The 17,150-nt window shown below is 37.0% G+C and overlaps 1 protein-coding gene across 3 annotated transcripts; it reads left to right on the plus strand.

Moving 5' to 3' along the window:
• Positions 1-557: 557 nt before the first annotated feature.
• BIRC3 (baculoviral IAP repeat containing 3) lies at positions 558-16,907 on the plus strand. Of its 3 annotated transcripts, none has more exons than XM_022562061.3 (9): positions 558-686; positions 4,649-7,780; positions 7,892-7,991; positions 9,663-9,741; positions 10,535-10,583; positions 12,172-12,414; positions 15,568-15,822; positions 16,091-16,132; positions 16,250-16,907. In XM_022562061.3, exons 2-9 carry the CDS (start codon positions 6,928-6,930, stop codon positions 16,441-16,443), a joined length of 1,815 nt encoding a protein of 604 aa, XP_022417769.1. In that variant the 5' UTR covers positions 558-686; positions 4,649-6,927; the 3' UTR covers positions 16,444-16,907. The 3 variants fall into 3 exon arrangements, with proteins under 3 accessions (XP_022417769.1, XP_022417770.1, XP_089771581.1); XM_089915455.1 differs by lacking the exon at positions 558-686 and adding an exon at positions 1,539-1,561; XM_022562062.3 differs by lacking the exon at positions 12,172-12,414.
• Positions 16,908-17,150: the final 243 nt, after the last annotated feature.

The following is a 17,150-nucleotide window of genomic DNA, read 5'->3' on the forward strand; positions in this document are numbered from 1 at the left end:
AAAAAAAAAAAAAAGATTTCAATATAGCAAACTAAGATGGTAATCTCAATCTTTTAAAACACTAAAAATAAACTGAAAAGGAGAATCTTGTGATTTTTTTTTTACAAACCCCTACATTTCCATTCATGCTTTGCAATTATAACATAATTAGAACAAAAAGTAAAAATTATCAGAAAGAGTTCACAAAGTTTCGCGGTTTTTTTTTTATTATGTGGGAGATGGACCTTTTCCAGTCAGGCTGACCAATGCTTATCTTCCCCCTCACAGATTATCAAGATTTCCTCTGACCCACGAACAAAGAAGCAAAGGTATTTCAGTAAATGCCACGCCGATACGCCCCGGTTAAGAAACAGTCACGCTTTTCGGGTCATGGAAATCCCCGAGTGGGTCTGCCAGGCCACTGATTAAGGGGAAGTGTGTGTGGTTATTACCGCTGGAGTTCCCCTAAATCTTAAGAGGAAAGCACCAGCGAACAAGCAAACCGCTGGGACGAGTGCGGGACAAATGGAGCGGGGTGGGGGTGGGGAAGGGGAGGAGCGGGGGTGGGGGAAGACGTTTAAAAGGCAGCGTGAGACTCCAGCCCGCACCGAACAGCGGGCCGACGGCTGTCACCCGCCAAGCCTCGGCCGGCACAACCCGACTGCCGCGCACCTGCCGGGGTCAGCAGGCCGGGCGGTAGAGCTGAGGTGAGTGAGCGAGCGTGCGCGTGCGCGCGACCGTTTGTGTCTGTGCGCGTGTCCGTGCGCGCGACCCCCAACGTCTCCGCACTGCGTCCCGCGCGGGCGGGGGCCACGTCTGCCGCTCGTCTAGGGGCGCACGGTAGTCAGACCTGCTGCAGGGCCCAGAGGTCGGCTCCAGGCCGGCTCTCGAGCCGACCAGGGACGGCAAGAGAGTGGGAGCCCGGGCGGCCCTTCCCGGCGCGGCCGTGCTGGTCCGGCCGGTCTTCGCCGCCGCCCAGACTTGCCCTCCAGCCCGTGGGGCCTCCGGGTCCGGCGCTGCCTCGCCGACACTCACTTTCCGTCCGCCTTCCTGCCGGGTGTGCAGTTCCTGTTTTCCTTTTGCAATGAGTCAGTGGAATGGGGAAGCTTTGACAGTTTGTTTAACTCGATTGCCAAGGGATATCACCGGGCCTTAGACGGTGCCAGATGAGCTTCAGCACAGAGCCTAAAGCAGAGCTTGGGCATAGAAAGGACTCGGTAAAATCTTTTTTTAATGGACAGACGGAGGAGTGTTCCCAAGTGGTGGCAGAAAAAGCAGATTTTTGGTGGTTTTCCTGGTGATCAGCATGGAAACCCTGTAGTGCTCTTAATCTAGTTAGTAAAGTGCTGGAGGTATTTACCCGATCCTAAACTTACAGTAATATTAACTTTGTTTGCCATTATTTGTTGCTAACATTAGGTGTTTCTAATATCCACTGTATTCAACGACTCCCTTAGAAGACTTTACATGTGTTTTCAGGTTTAATTCTCACAGGCCTAAGAAGCACTTGCCCAGGATCACACCCCTGGTATGCAGAGACTGAATGATATTGGAAACTCAGGATGTCTGACTCCAAAGCCTGGTATTAAACCATCACTGAGCAGACTTCGTAGTCATTAATGTAAAATTGATATCCTTAATACCATGCAAATGAGGGTGCTGCGGTCCTGGGGGGCTCAGTCAAGTTAGCGAAATTCACTTCTCAGCAAAAAGTCTTAAGTGTCTACATTATATGCCAGGCTGAATGGATGGTGGGAGTGGGAGGGCTGGTACAGAGCTGAAACAGTTATGCTGTGAAGGAGCTCACAGACTAGGGGGAGGCAGAGAGAAAAGGCACACTTAAACTCCAGTGTCTGAAACATGGATGTGCTAAGTGCCCAAGAGGATAGACACACCCAACATCGCTGGCATCAGGGAGGTTGCCCACTGGAAATGATGGAGTAGGAAGAGATGAGGTTGGGGACTTGAGCCAACCTGAGAAGGAGCCACAAGAAAGGAAAGAGGAATCCCAAGAGAGTGGTTTCAGAAGCCAAGGGACTAGAACATTTCATAGAGGAAGTGGACCCCAGTGTTAGGTGTGAAAAATTCCACTGGTTTTGGGAAAGAAAAGATTGGTGTTACTCATACTGAGAGTGGTTTTCCACAGACACAGAAAACAAACGTGGTTACCAAAGGGAAAGGCGGGGGATGGATAAATTAGGAGGATGGGATTGACATATACACACTACTATATATAAAATAGATAACCAACAAGGACCTACTGTGCAGCATAGGAACTATACTCACTATTTTGTAATAACCTATAAGGGAAAATAATCTGAAAAAAAACATATATATATATATATAAAATTGAATCATTGTGCTGTACACCTGAAGCTAACACAACATTGTAAATCAACTATACTTCAAATAAATAAAAGAAAAAGAGAGTGGTTTTAAGTGGTGCTGGCTAAAGCCAGTTGTATTGGGAGACCTTCACCATAGACAGTTGTTCATTTCATTTGGCTGTGAAGCGAAGGTGAGATACAGGGTAGTTGCTAGAGTGAAAAGTAGGGTTGAAAGAGGGTTTTTTGGTTTTGTTTTCATTTGAAAGCTGAGACAGAATTAAGCATGCTTGTTATATTGAAGGAAAAGACCCAGTAGAGAGAGTAGAAGAAATGAGGAGGATGGGGTTAAGAGCAAGGTTTCTGAGGCCAGTGCGGGAGGATGGGATTCTTTTAAGTGAGGCAGTAAGTGGGTTGTGAGCAAAAAGGGCATGGATTTGAGAATGTGAAAGGATTACTACTCAATTATGTCTCTTTTCTTTGAGAAATCGAAGTCAAAACAATCTACTGAAAGTGAGATGGGGAGTTGTGGAGGAGAAATTTGAGGAAGGTATTGAAGGTTTAGAAGAGTTGCATAGGCCAGTGGGCTAGGCTTAAGAAGAATTGATGAGAGATAGTGAAGGGCCAGCCAAGGTGGAGCCTGACGTCATGCTGGTTTCTGTCTACAAGGTTGTAGATCTTCCCCAGCAGCATTTAGAATTCTAGGTGTTGGAAATGGATAGGACAGAGGTTGAATGGATCCAGGGTTGGCATCTTGGCATATTTTTGTATACTTATTGTATAACTGTTGCCTAAATGTCCACAGACATGCCTTGTTTCCACATCAAAGCTTCTTTAGGGCAAGATCTGTGTAAGGGGTTTGAAAACTGCATAGGGGCCAGGCAGGTGATATAAATGAACAAAACTAGGGGTGACTTTTTTAAACAAAAGCACACTTTGCTTACATATTTAACATGTAGGAATAGTCTTCCTTTCCACAAAGAAATATGTTACTCTCATTTTTCTCAAAAAATGTCCCTCTTTGTCTACCTTTCATTTTTGTTACTTTTGATAGACACAGGTATTAGAACAATTCCACTTTCTTCATAATTCTACTGTGAGAAAAACAACAGTGCCAGCTCAGTGACAAAAAGCAACTGACAGTCTCCGTATCAGAGCGCCAAAGGGGAGAGCATGTGCCTTCCCTAAAGGGTGCAGCCACTGCTCGGCACTAGCTGATTGTTGCCATGCAGGAATAAATGCCCGGTGTAGCCAGGTCTTCTGATTTTTCAGGATAAGGTTGGGATGTAGAATGTCCTGAGAAATCTCTTACTTTTTTTTTTTTTGGCCCCTCCATGTGTGGCATGTGGGATCTTAGTTCACTGTCCAGGGATTGAACCCGCGCCCCCTGCAGTGGAAGCGCGGAGTCTTAACCACTGGACCACCAGGGAAGTCCAGAAATCTTACTTTTATTTTATTTATTACTTCTTTTTTACAGAAATCCCTTTAAAATATTTTTATTTATTTTATTTTAATTTATTTTTGGCCACATTGGGTCTTTGTTGCTGCGCGGGGGCTTTCTCTAGTTCCGGCGAGCGGGAGCTACTCTTTGTTGCAGTGCGCGGGCTTCTCCTTGCAGTGACTTCTCTTGTTGCGGATCACGGGCTCTAGGCGCGCGGGCTTCAGTAGTTGTGGCACATGGGCTCAGTAGTTGTGGCTCGCGAGCTCTAGAGCACAGGCTCTGTAGTTGTGGCGAACAGGCTTAGTTGCTCCACGGCATGTGGGACCTTCCTGGACCAGGGCTCAAACCCGTGTCCCCCGCATTGACAGGCGGATTCTTAACCACTGAGCCACCAGGGAAGCCCAGAAATCTCTTACTTTTAAAAAATGTTGGTAATTAACTAAAACATTTAAATGTACTGTGGTATTTTTCTAAGAAAAATCTTACTTGGAAAACTGGTGAAATTCAAATAAGGCATATAGATTAACAGCATTGAATCAGTGTTACTTTCCTGGTTTCTATGGTTATATGTGGATATGTAAATGCAGGATATGTGGGAACTCTTATTTTTATGTTTTCTCTATGTATAAATTAATTGCAAAATAAAACGTTAAAAGAATTAGTGAAATGCTGGAGTCCAATTCTGTGCAAGCCAAACATAATACCTCTGCTGGCCACCAGTTTGAGCCTTCTGGTTTTCATCTGGGATTTCTTGGCCTCTGCAGTACCTAATACAGCACCTTGTATGTCACAGACATTCAGTAAATACTAGTGCTCTGCTTTGGAAAAAATGTTTAAAAAGAGATCATGGTGTTACATCTATGAATTATTTGACTTTTAAAATTGTCTTTTTTTTTTTTAACAGGTTTTACAAAAGAGACGAACTGTTCTACTTCTAGGTTTATTCCAGTTTTTTCTATAAATCAAACATCTCAAAATGGAGGCCTAAAACTCTTAAAAGGGACTTAGTCTAATCTCCGGGAGGTAGTTTTGTGCATGAATAAACAAAGTAGTTAACAGGAGTTTTTGGTATCGAAAGAATGTTAATTTTAAAAATATGATTTGGTTATAAGAGGTATAACTATAAAGTAATAATAAGTTTGATTCTGAATTTGATTTGTGGATATCAAGAAATGATTGTAGCTGGGACATATTGTTGAACTACTTTTCTCAAAGTTGGCCAGGCAGTCTCCCACTGGCTGCTGTGTAGAATAGAAAAAAGTACCTGTGTTTGGTAAAGATTTTAAAATGAGTGACAGTTATCTAGAACAAAGAGTTAATATTCAACCCTCTGCTAAATTAGAGAAACATGCATATAAAACCTTTGGCATGTTAAAAGATTTCTGCGATGACAAAGAAATGTCAAGAATAAAACTTTTTGATAGGTGCAACAAATTTAGAGCAAGTATGAAAGATAAACGTGATGATTGGTAAAGAAATTAACCATTTATAAGACTGTTGATATTTTGAAAGTCAAAACTTTAGTTTGTTCAAATGGGCTGTTATTTCTGAGAATAATTAGAATGAGAATGATGACTGGATGGTTACATTTTGGTAAATGAACAAACTTATTCCAAAAGAAAATTCACACAGAGACAGTAGTAACACCAAGAATGAAAGGAATACTGAAGTTAGACATAATAATTCACCTCTGAGGTCAGTTATCACTAGTGTTTAGATATGTTTCTTCTCCCACCTGGAAATAAAGCATTGAAGTCTGCAGTAAAAAGCCCCAACATATGTGGGACCCAGGAAGCATGCTTGCAAAACACTTCTAGAAAAAAAAAAACATGTTGACTTGTTTATTGGTTATTACTGACATTATTGACACAGAACCTACTGACTAATAGCTACTTATAATTGAGAAATTCTGAATTTTGAGATCTCTGCTGTTCAAAAGAAGTGGATTGTGACAAAATAAATTTATTATTTTTTGTCATGATAAATTCTGGTTCAAGGTATGCTATCTGTGAAATAATTTCTGACCAAAGCCAGATTTTTTTATCTATCTTTTTTTTTTTTTTTGATTATTTAGCTTGCAGACTCAGCACTCTGACTGTTGACTGTTTTTAAAAGTAAATCCATTATCAGGAGATTAGATTTTGGTTCTCAACAGCATGAAGCTGAGTCTAAAAGACCAAGTGAGCAAATATATTCATCTCTGATAATTTATTTGAAATGCATTGTTTAATTTGCTAAGATCTAGTGGCATTGCTATGACTAAGCAATCAGGTACCTATCTATGGGAAGTAATTATTATTTAATAAATCTTGAAACCAGGTCTTGAGATGTAGGAACCAATTCTATTATTACTTAAGCTCTTTATTTGGAAGAAAATTTTGAATTGTTTTGTTCTCCCTAATAAAATGATTGTAGGAAGAAAAATTAATTTGAGCAAGATTTTGGATAGACTGTATTTCATTGAATCTAAGATGTCATCATTTGTAAAGCACACCATTATTTTATGTACCTCTAAGAAATAAAAATGCTGTTAATTAAAATGTGACATGCCATTCATTAATTGTAAGATACCTCTCCATAGCACAGATGTTAAAACATGCATCTTAGAATCAATGAAATATGATAGTCCATTCTTTTCCTCTTTCGAGGTAGTCTTATGCTTTTTTTTTTTTCTGGCTACAAAATTTCACAATTTAAAAACAAACATAGTTTGAATATTTTTGTGTGTATAGAACACTTACACAGCATAGCTTTCTGCCAAAACAAACTAGCTATGTGAGACATTTTATCTTCAGGCTGACTGGATGTCACTGAAGCATACTAGTGGAGAGGGTGACCTACCTGTGGAGATATCTGACACTAAATGGCATCTTGATGACCTAAAGCACTCTACACTTTTATGAAGGGTTTTAATTTTCATCACAAGGTACTGTGTAGCATCATGTTTACATTGTATGCAAGAGTATACAAAGGTGCAGATACATAATTGGCCCTTAAACTGTATCAATATAGGATTTAGAATCTTGCCATGCTATAACCCTAAATGCATAGAAGAAAAAAGAATGAAAGATTTCCTGTTCTAAGTGTTCAGTCTAGTACTAAAATTAATAAAAATCAAAACCCATGCACAAAACTACCTCCCCAGAGAAAGGCTAGTCCCTTTTCCTCCCCATCCATTTCATTATGAACATAGTAGAAAATAGCGTATTCTTATCAAATTTGATGAAAAGTGCCAACATATTTGAATTGAAGTATGACTTTTCATGTGAGCTGTACCGAATGTCTACCTATTCGGCTTTCCCCGCTGGTGTTCCTGTCTCAGAAAGGAGTCTTGCTCGTGCTGGTTTTTATTATACTGGTGTGAATGACAAGGTCAAATGCTTCTGTTGCGGACTTATGCTGGATAACTGGAAACAAGGAGATAATCCTATTGAAAAGCATAAAAAGTTGTATCCTAGCTGTAGCTTTGTTCAGAATCTAAATTCAGTTAACATCTCAGGAGCCACTTCTCAGCCTACTTTTCCTTCTTCAGTAACAAATTCCACGCACTTATTACTTCCAAGTTTGGAAAACAGTGGCTGTTTCAGTGGCTCTTATTCAAGCTTTCCATCAAATCTTTTAAACTCTGGACCAAATCAAGATTTTTCTGCCTTGAGGATAAGTCCCTACCATTGTGCAATGAATACCGAAAAAGCCAGATTACTTACTTTCCAGATGTGGCCATTGACTTTTCTGTCACCAACGGATCTGGCAAAAGCAGGTTTTTACTACATAGGACCTGGAGATAGAGTGGCCTGCTTTGCCTGTGGTGGAAAATTGAGCAACTGGGAACCAAAGGATGATGCTATGTCAGAACACCTGAGACATTTCCCCAACTGCCCATTTTTAGGAAGTCAGCTTCAAGGCACTTCAAGATACACTGTTTCTAATCTGAGCATGCAGACATATGCAGCCCGCTTCAAAACATTCTGTAACTGGCCCTCTAGTGTTCCAGTTCATCCTGAGCAGCTTGCAAGTGCAGGTTTTTATTATATGGGTAAGAAACTTAATCTGATAATAAAAAACAAATATTCAACATGTGTTATCTCATACATTTTAGTGGTCAAATTATATGTATTCATAAGTTTTGGTCCAAAATTAATTTTAGGTCACAGTGATGATGTGAAATGCTTTTGCTGTGATGGTGGGCTGAGGTGTTGGGAATCTGGAGATGATCCATGGGTGGAACATGCCAAGTGGTTTCCAAGGTAATTGTTGTGAAATTTTCTTTGCAAATGTGTGTGATTATTGTGAGAGGAGTTATATGTGTTTACCTTATAATCAACTGTTGCTTTATTCTGTCTTTGTTTCAAAAATACATTTATGAATAAATTTAGGAGGGATTACTTAGAAAAATAATTACTTAAAAGGTTTCGATGGAAAGTTAAGATAAAGAGGAAATAATTTAGGGTTTCTTTGTGTGTGTAATTAATATATATACATGTATATTAAAATAACATATGCTCATTATAAAACCAAAGTTACACATTGTAGGAAAGTAGGAAAGTACAGAGACACAAAAAAATTTAAATGTCCAGAAACCTCACCACCTAAAGTTGACCACAGTCACCATTTTAGTGAACATCCCTCCAGAGACATCTCTTTATGCATATGTACATATATACATAAATGTATACAATTTTACATGAATTAGATGTATTTACTGTTTTGAAACTTTTTTCAGTCAACATGTTTTGAACATATTTCCATTTATTCAACACTCAATAATATTAACTGATTACCTATTATCAGGCACTATTGTAGATGCTTAATATACTCAGTTGAACAAAACCAAGACTCCTGGTCTCGTATGCTAGACTTACAGCAGGAGAGGACAGACAATGAATAAAAACTTAATAAATAAGTTATATAGCATGTTGGAAGATAATAAGTGCTATGGATAAAAAGAAAAAAGGGAGCTTGGGTAAGGGAGATCAGAGGCACCAGGCTGGTTACAATATTAAGTAGGGTCATCAGAGTAAATATAGACCCATCTCATCTGTTTTGATCACTACATAGCATTTTGTTGTCATGTCTTACACTTTTGATTATTCTATACTTGTTTACACTCTCCCTTTTTTACTAAAATCAGGTAGCCTATAATTTTTCATGGTCAACACTTTTAGTATTTTTAGTGTTGATTACTAAACTTAGTATCCTAACATTTGCATTATATAATTTTTTATATGATACTGTCTTCATTTATAGCAACTTTGCACTCCCCAAATATTTCAAATTTCAAAAATTATGAAGATTAAAAAGAACACCTTACATAGACATTTTTAAAAAGTGCTGCTAGCTTTCTATTGTGGTAATTTTGTGAATATATAAAAAGAACAGTAAATTTGCTTTGGTAGTGTCATGAATTCATTTTGTACTTAAATTTGACCATGGATATATATTATCTAGAAACTACCAAACTTGTGAATGTCTGACTTCTTAGAAAATGTGTTAAGCTTCCTCATTCTTTCTATGTATATTTTCAGCTTTTAAACATACAAAGCTTATGTATGAACAGTATCATTTATTAGGGAACTTTCTACCTGTCTCCTTGGCTCATGAATGTTCAGAATGTTTTTAGGAATCTTAGAATAGTTGAAGAGAGCAGCAAGGACCTTGGGGTGGAGACAGCCTTACTTATCTCAGTAGACTGAGAGCCGCACAATCCTTATCCACATCAGCCTTGGCCGAGTACCAGTTACAGCCTTCCTCTTGCTTACATCATCTTACCTTTGAGTGCAGTATCTCTTATCACTTCCTATATGCTAAATGACTAGTCAAGTGGTTATAATTATGTTTATGTTCACTTGAAATATTTAGCAGTCTACAAATGACCAGATTAAAATAACCCCCCAGATTTAATTTTCCTTACATTTTAGGTGTGAGTACTTGATACGAATTAAAGGACAAGAGTTCATCAGTCGAGTTCAAGCCAGTTACCCTCATCTACTTGAACAGGTAGGGACAGTTTTTTTGTTTTTTAAATCATTCATTAAATTGATTTTCTGATAAATTATTTTCTGATAATTACAGAGAGTAGAATTTTAGTGAAAAGACAAGTCAATTTAAAAATACATTTTCTTTTTTCAACACCCAGCATGATCTTAGAGAGTGCTATTCTTTGGATAACAGCAGATCCAGAATTAGAAACCTTCTGAAAAATAATATTTAAGTTATGTTTCTGAGTATTTCTCCAACAAAGTTGCAATAAATTAAATTATTTGAGGAAAAAATTGACTGGATAGTAGCATTTAATAATTTTACTATATAAATTTTTCTTAAAAGGATTTGAGGAAGATAATTGTATTCCTCTTTCTAATCTTCCCAGAAAAGTAAGTAAGAACTTAGAGAATAGTTTGAGGGTCAAACACTTCCTAGCCACAGTCAATGGGAATAAAGGGTCCAGCTTATCCCAAAGGAACACCCAGAAAATGGAAGATCTTTGGGATGATAGGCAAACAGTGATTGTCTTACAGGTCACTGAAAAGGTGTAGCCCTTTTCCTGCCTTAATGAAAATGGATTTTATTTGTTAATACACACATACACACGCACACACGAAGAAACTCTATTAGTTTATGGCCTACAGAATTGCTGTTGAATGTAAATGAAATTTTGCTTTTGACATAAAAAATTATGTTGCCAGTAAACAAGTTAGTTTGCAATAAATTGAATAAATTAGGTCTCTTGATTAATTTTTATTGCAATGAACAAGATAAGATTTACATTTTAATTTATATACATTTTTTTTAGCTGTTATCTACTTCAGACAATCCAGAAGATGAAAATGCAGAGTCACCAAGTATGTATACTAATAATAATTACTGCATTTAAATGTTAGAACCGTTTGATACTGTTAAGATTGAAAGTTGATAATTATAATAATGTACATTTATATTATGATTTATAATTTACAGTGAATTTTCAAATACATTATTGGTATTTTTCAAATTTTAGTGCATATCATAATTGCCTGAGGAACTCTAAAAAATATTACAGATTTCTAGTCTCCACTTTAACCCTACTGAATTGAATCATAGTATCTGAAGGTGGGGCTTGAGCATCTATAGTTTTAACAAGCTTCAGACATCCAGCCTAACCCTTGTTCTCAGACCAGTGTGGGAACAGGTGCACTATGACATTAGATTGCATACATATTCTTTCTATGAAACGGAGAGAGTAGAAAATAATGTTCTCATTTTTCAATAGGTACTCAGAGGCTCAGAGAGGTTAAGTGACTTGTCCACCACCTTAAACTTGAAAGGTGATAGAGCCAATATTTGAACAAGCTCTTCTCCCTTATCTAGTGTTAAATTCAGTTCAATAAATATTTGTTGTGCTTCTGCTATTCTGGGGAAAGAATAGACAACAGGATAAACATAACACCTGCTCTCATGAGCTAGTGTCTAAGGAATACAGGCAAATACACAGATAGGAGAACAGTATGGAAAGTAAAGTGTGCTCTGAGAGCACATGCGGGACAATTAGCCCAGACTTGGAAGATCAGAAAAGGCTTTCCAGAGGAAGTATTTGTCTTAGCACAGAATCAAAGGGAAGAATAGTAGTTAACCAAATAACAACGGGAGGAAAAGAATATTCTTGGCAGAGAGAACAGCACATGAAAGACTTAAGTAACAAAAGAGAACAGGAACACTTGAAGAACTGAACAAAATTCTGTATGGCTAGAAGTAGGATTTGCAAACAGGTAAATGAATGAAGCAGGCTAGCTTAAGAGTGGTCAGCACTGTAGGCAGAATTTGACCCAAGAGCCATCAGTTTGTGGCTTCTGGGATAGAAGGCGAATGAGTAAGTGGCAAGAGATGAGGCTGAAGGGGTAAACAGGGTCCAGATTGCATAAGATATTGTAAGGCACAGTTGAATGTTATCCTAAAAGCAAAGGAATCGTTGTTGGAATTTAAGAAGGAATGTGACACATTCAGATTTTTGTTTTTAAAAAGTCATTCTGGTTACAATGTTGAGAATGAATTAGACAGGAGCAATAGTTTAGGAGGCCATTGCAGTAATAGATATGAGTGATTACAATTGGCCTCTTTCAAAATTATGTTAAACATATTTAATTTAGAAAGCTCATTTGTTCGTTCAACATGGGGAAAAAGGAATCTCAGTGCTGGTGGGGATGATCCCAACATTCTGTTTCTTTCTCCCACTCATATTTATGCCAGATAATGCATATTTTGAGTCTGAATACAATATTCCATATTCCTATTTTAGTGACTGAACATGTATATCGTTATTTTAAATTTAAGAAAGGTAATACAAAATAGCACCTACACATTTTCTGGGCCTTATGTTTTTGATATTGTAATAACTCGCAATTTAGAAAATATACAGACTATCCCAATATGTGTTAAATTCTTTATTCCGTATAGTTGTTCATTTTGGACCTGGAGAAAACCATTCAGAAGATGCAGTCATGATGAATACACCTGTTGTTAAAGCTGCTTTGGAAATGGGCTTTAGTAGAAGGCTGATAAAGCAGACAGTTCAGAGTAAAATCCTAACAACTGGAGAGAATTACAGAACTGTCAGTGATCTTGTATTAGATTTACTTAATGCAGAAGATGAAATAAGGGAAGAGGAGAAAGAAAGAGCAACTGAGGAAAAAGAATCAGGTACACATATTTACTTACAGTCTCCATTTCCGTAAGGATGTCACTGCACATAAGTTATTGAAAATATAGTCAATGCAATTGGATTTTAAGTTCAACATTCTGCATTTGAATTCTGAAAACTTTCTTCACATTAAAATATATTTGAATTGCTTATTAGTAAATTGAAAATATAAGTACATATATTGAGTGAAAGCATTTCACAGGAAACCAAAAGTTTCCTGCTTTTTCTTAATTTCTATTTTTATTCTGGGAAATTGACTGTGTGTGTAATTATTCATGGCACATTTTTGATCCCAGACTAGTTGCTCACTCCTCTTTGCTATAAACTGGGGTGGGATCAGGAACAATTATTAATTTTAATATTAGTGTAACAGTGTGTCTCAGCCTGTGACTGTAAATTAATGTACAAATTATGATTACGTTTCCTATTTGCCCACACAAGAACTGAATTCCCCTTTGGAGTGTCCCTGTGTTATTTAGGGGAGCTCTAAGACACTGTTTCACATTCTCCCAAGACAAGTTATCCATGCCCTTCCATGCTAGCCTTGTCTGCTCCCTGTTGCCTCTACTGTGTTGAGGCTCATCCCCTCCTCTGGATGAGCATGTTCATTCTAATCTGGTTGCTCCACTGCTATCATCACTCTGGCCTAGACAAAGAGAAATGTTGGTCTCTCCTTTGCCACTCCTTCCAAAGCATGGACCAGATCCAAGAGTCCTTTCAACACAACTGAAAACAGATTACAATTTTTAACAAGCTCTTACTGGAGATTTAGGGATAACAGAAGGGCATTACATCACAGATGGCAGTTGACAGCTATAACTGTATGTGGTCTCTCTTGGTGCCCCTAAGCCCGTCCTCATGAATCTCTTGGCCTAGCTCCTGATTCATCTCTGTGTAGCTCTGGCCAGTTTTAACAAATGACTAGGAAAGTCCCAAGTGGAGCTCAGGTCCCCAAGTATCCACAAAGCCCAGAATGAGAAAGGTTTGCCCCATATCCTTGTCCAAGGCCATCTGGGACCTCTTTCTTCCCAGGATGTTGACGGTGAGATTGTTCACTCCATTCCCGGAAAAATCTACCCTTGGCCAACCCAGACAAACATATCAGATCACAGTAATACAGCATCCTCTATTTACCAAAGTGTGAATTATTCAGTTCTACATGTCACCAGTACAGCAGCAACGTAGTCCAAGTTCATCTTTGCCCAGCCAAGTTCTCCTTTTCATTGTGAAGTGAAGATAGGGCTGCATGTCCTTCCTGTAGTCCTCTCAGTCTTAACCACTGGTCGTCAGTGAACAACTGCTCAAAGAAGAGAACACCCATTTCCACAATTGTTTATAGACCCTATGAAGTCTAAAGCCATCCAGCTATAAAATACTTATTTTTCTTCCAAAGAAAAAAATCAACAGTTTCCAGAGTTGACTCCAAGTCAACAGTATACAATAACTTGCATTGTCAAAAATATCCGTTAGCTTCTCAGCTCACTGTTATATCCGTACTACCTAGCGCAGTATCTGTATATAGTCTATAGTCTGTGCTCAAGAAATATTTTTTTGAATGACAATGAAAATACTTAACGTTTACGTTACTGATTATTTTATAGTTTCCCAGAACAGTAGGTGAGTGATTTCTTGACAGATGTGTAAATAAAGAGGCAATTTAGGATTTCTTTTCCAGGATAAAAGAACATGCTTCAAAGGTTTATTCAAGTCTTTACCTCTTATAAACCGGAATACAGTCTATGACTTTGAAGTGAGACTATTTTCTGCAGCTACTAGCAATCCAATTTTAGAAATCTTAAGAATTTCAGAGAATTTCTTACATTAGTTTAAGTAAAATGTAATTAGAAAAATTAAAAAATTAATATACTTTAACATCAAGTATAAATTATATTTTAATTTTCTAAAATATCACTACTTCTTAACCATAGATTACTTAACAATATGTTAAGTTCTAATTCTTCCATTCCTCTGGCTGTTATTTCTTTGTTCCTACTGCTGTTTAAGTTGCCAAGGCCTGATGGTTCATTTGTTCAACAGGTATTTGTGGAACATTGACTTTGTGCCAGACACTGTTCTAGGTCCTGATCCTTTTCTCATTTATTCTCAGAGCTTCAATTCTCTTCAAAATGTGTATCTAGAGCCTGGACTTTCTGACTAAGCACTGTTTTTTATTCCTTATTAAACAGTTCTATTTATATGTCCTATTATTTGACAAAGTCAGAGTTTCTAAAATCTAATGATCATCTCCCCTCAAATAATTCTTCTTTAAACAGCCTAACTTCTCTTTTTATTTTATAGAAAAGCTTTATGGATCATGGTAAAACTATATGATAGTTAATTAATAAACTTGGAATCATAAGTCATATTCCAAAGAGATAATAAAATTGCAGAGTTTCAAATATAAAATATTTTACCACTAGATACAAAATCTAGATCTGGAAGAAGAATACGGAGATCCTATAGGACAGGAAGGTATTGACAAGTAGGATTTATTTTTCAAAATGCTGCTAGTGCCTTTCCCCCCTTACTATAAAACATTGAGGTAATAGCAATATCATGTCTAATTTTGGGAAATAATAATTAATTAATAATTTCATCTTAAAATGGAATTTTAAAGAAGTTTTATGGGTGACTGATAATTTAAGAAATGTTCTATCATTTTAATTCCCTTGATTTTGCCTTTCCCCACTTTGACTAGATTGGATTAAAATTTCAATTTTATTTGGTTCTAAGTTTTATTTGGTTAAAGGATTGGCAGTATTGCAGAATGGTAGAGAGCATAGATTATGAAACCAAATTGCCTCAGTTTGACTTTTGCTAGTTGTGTGTCCTTCAGCAATTTACTTGCCTCACTGTACCTCTATTTTCTTACCTGCTAAATAAGGGCACTAGTACCTACCTCAAAGGGCTGTTGTGAAGATGAAATTAGTTAATGCATGGAAAGTGCCTACCACAGTGCTCAGTGTTAGTTCTTATTATAAGTAGAGTTACTATCAAGCACAGGGCATCAGGTACCCCCAAAGCTAGCAATCAACTTCAGTGCCAACTGATTATGAATTATGGTTGTTTTCATTCAGTTATATGTGTATATGTGGGAGGAAGTTTGTGGGCAGAGTTTGAACGTGATTGTGTTTGTGTTATTTTCTATAAAGATGACCTATCATTAATCCGGAAGAATAGAATGGCACTTTTTCAACGTTTGACTTGTGCGCTTCCAATCCTGGATAGTCTACTAACTGCCAGAGTGATTAGCGAGCAAGAACGTGATGTTATTAAACAAAAAACACAGACATCCTTACAAGCAAGAGAACTGATTGATACGATCTTAGTAAAAGGAAATTTTGCAGCCACCATATTCAAAAACTCTCTACAAGAAATTGACCCCATGTTATACCAGCATTTATTTGGTGAGTGCTGGAAAATTACTTCTGGAACTTCCTAGGTCAATTGAAAATACGCTTTTATTAATGATTTGTGATTATTGAAAATAATTCAACCTAATTTATAAACTATTAATTGTACAAAAAGATTGAAGGCTTTCATTGCCTTGACATTATGAAAATTATCTATAGTATTTGGGCAGAGTCTAAACTGTTAGTTTAAAAATATATATTCTGTGACTAAATATTGTTAACCTTATTTGTCATAGTAATGCTTTTGCTTTTTCTCCCTTAGTGCAACAAGACATAAAATACATTCCCACAGAAAATGTTTCAGGTAAAATAGTATTAATAATTTAAATCAGTAGAAAACATTGTTTTTTTATTTTCTTGGCTTTTCATTGGAGGAGAAGCAGCAAATTGCCTTTTATTAAAATTTTTTTTCTCTTCTTAGATTTACCAATGGAAGAACAATTGAGGCGACTACAAGAAGAAAGAACATGTAAAGTGTGTATGGACAAAGAAGTGTCCATAGTGTTTATTCCTTGCGGTCATCTAGTAGTTTGCAAAGATTGTGCCCCTTCTCTAAGAAAATGCCCTATTTGTAGAGGTACAATCAAGGGTACAGTTCGTACATTTCTTTCATGAAGAAGATCTAAAACTATGTCTAAATTTTAGAATTAGTGGATTACATATATTGTAATTTTAACTTTGATACTGATTTGGTTTCTTTAAGATTTCTTATTTATTTACAACAATTTTGTTTTATATAAATATCTAAAACATGAACATACATATTTTATGTAGCATGAGAATGATAGGCTTTTGTTTTTGTGAACAAAAAACAGGGATAGCACTATAAGCACAATACTAAATGAAAATTTCAGCACTATTGAAATTGTAAGTGAAGTAAAATTTAAGATTTTGAACTGAACTTTCATAATTTTAAATATTTTGGAGTTGTATTCAGGATCAGGAACATGGATTCTCTTGCTTTTTCCATCAATGTCCTATACACAGAAGGTCTTGATGTTTGTTGAATGACTTTTTCGGGACATGATGTTTTTGTAAAGAATTCTGTGAGGAACATTTTAATAAATGAATCAAAATTACGCTTGTTCTTAATACCTTCATTTCTATGATAATCGGATAGTTTACTGACTCCCAGCCTCCTTCCATACCTCCCTAAGACCTCTTGAATATTGAACTACAGTTTAGGTCCCTTTCTGTAAGATGCTTCTTCATTTATACTTGTAGAGCACAGAGGTCAACCACACCTGGCTTTAATCTATAGGATTTTATAGGATGTCTGAGTCAAAATCAAATAATCTTCCCAGTAAATTTCTTTTTTTTTT

The sequence above is a fragment of the Delphinapterus leucas genome, chromosome 7 (assembly GCF_059928025.1).
Source record: "Delphinapterus leucas isolate spDelLeu-1000000601 "Yukka" chromosome 7, BTC_Dleu_Yukka2, whole genome shotgun sequence".
NCBI classification, from domain to species: Eukaryota; Metazoa; Chordata; class Mammalia; order Artiodactyla; family Monodontidae; genus Delphinapterus; species Delphinapterus leucas.

Excerpts from the sequence above, each read along its gene's own strand:
- BIRC3 (XM_022562061.3), top strand. The coding sequence starts at position 6,928 with ATGAACATAGTAGAAAATAGCGTATTCTTATCAAATTTGATGAAAAGT. Across the intron at positions 9,742-10,534 it reads ACCCTCATCTACTTGAACAG|CTGTTATCTACTTCAGACAA; the intron begins GTAGGGACAGTT and ends CATTTTTTTTAG. Across the intron at positions 15,823-16,090 it reads GTTATACCAGCATTTATTTG|TGCAACAAGACATAAAATAC; the intron begins GTGAGTGCTGGA and ends TTTCTCCCTTAG.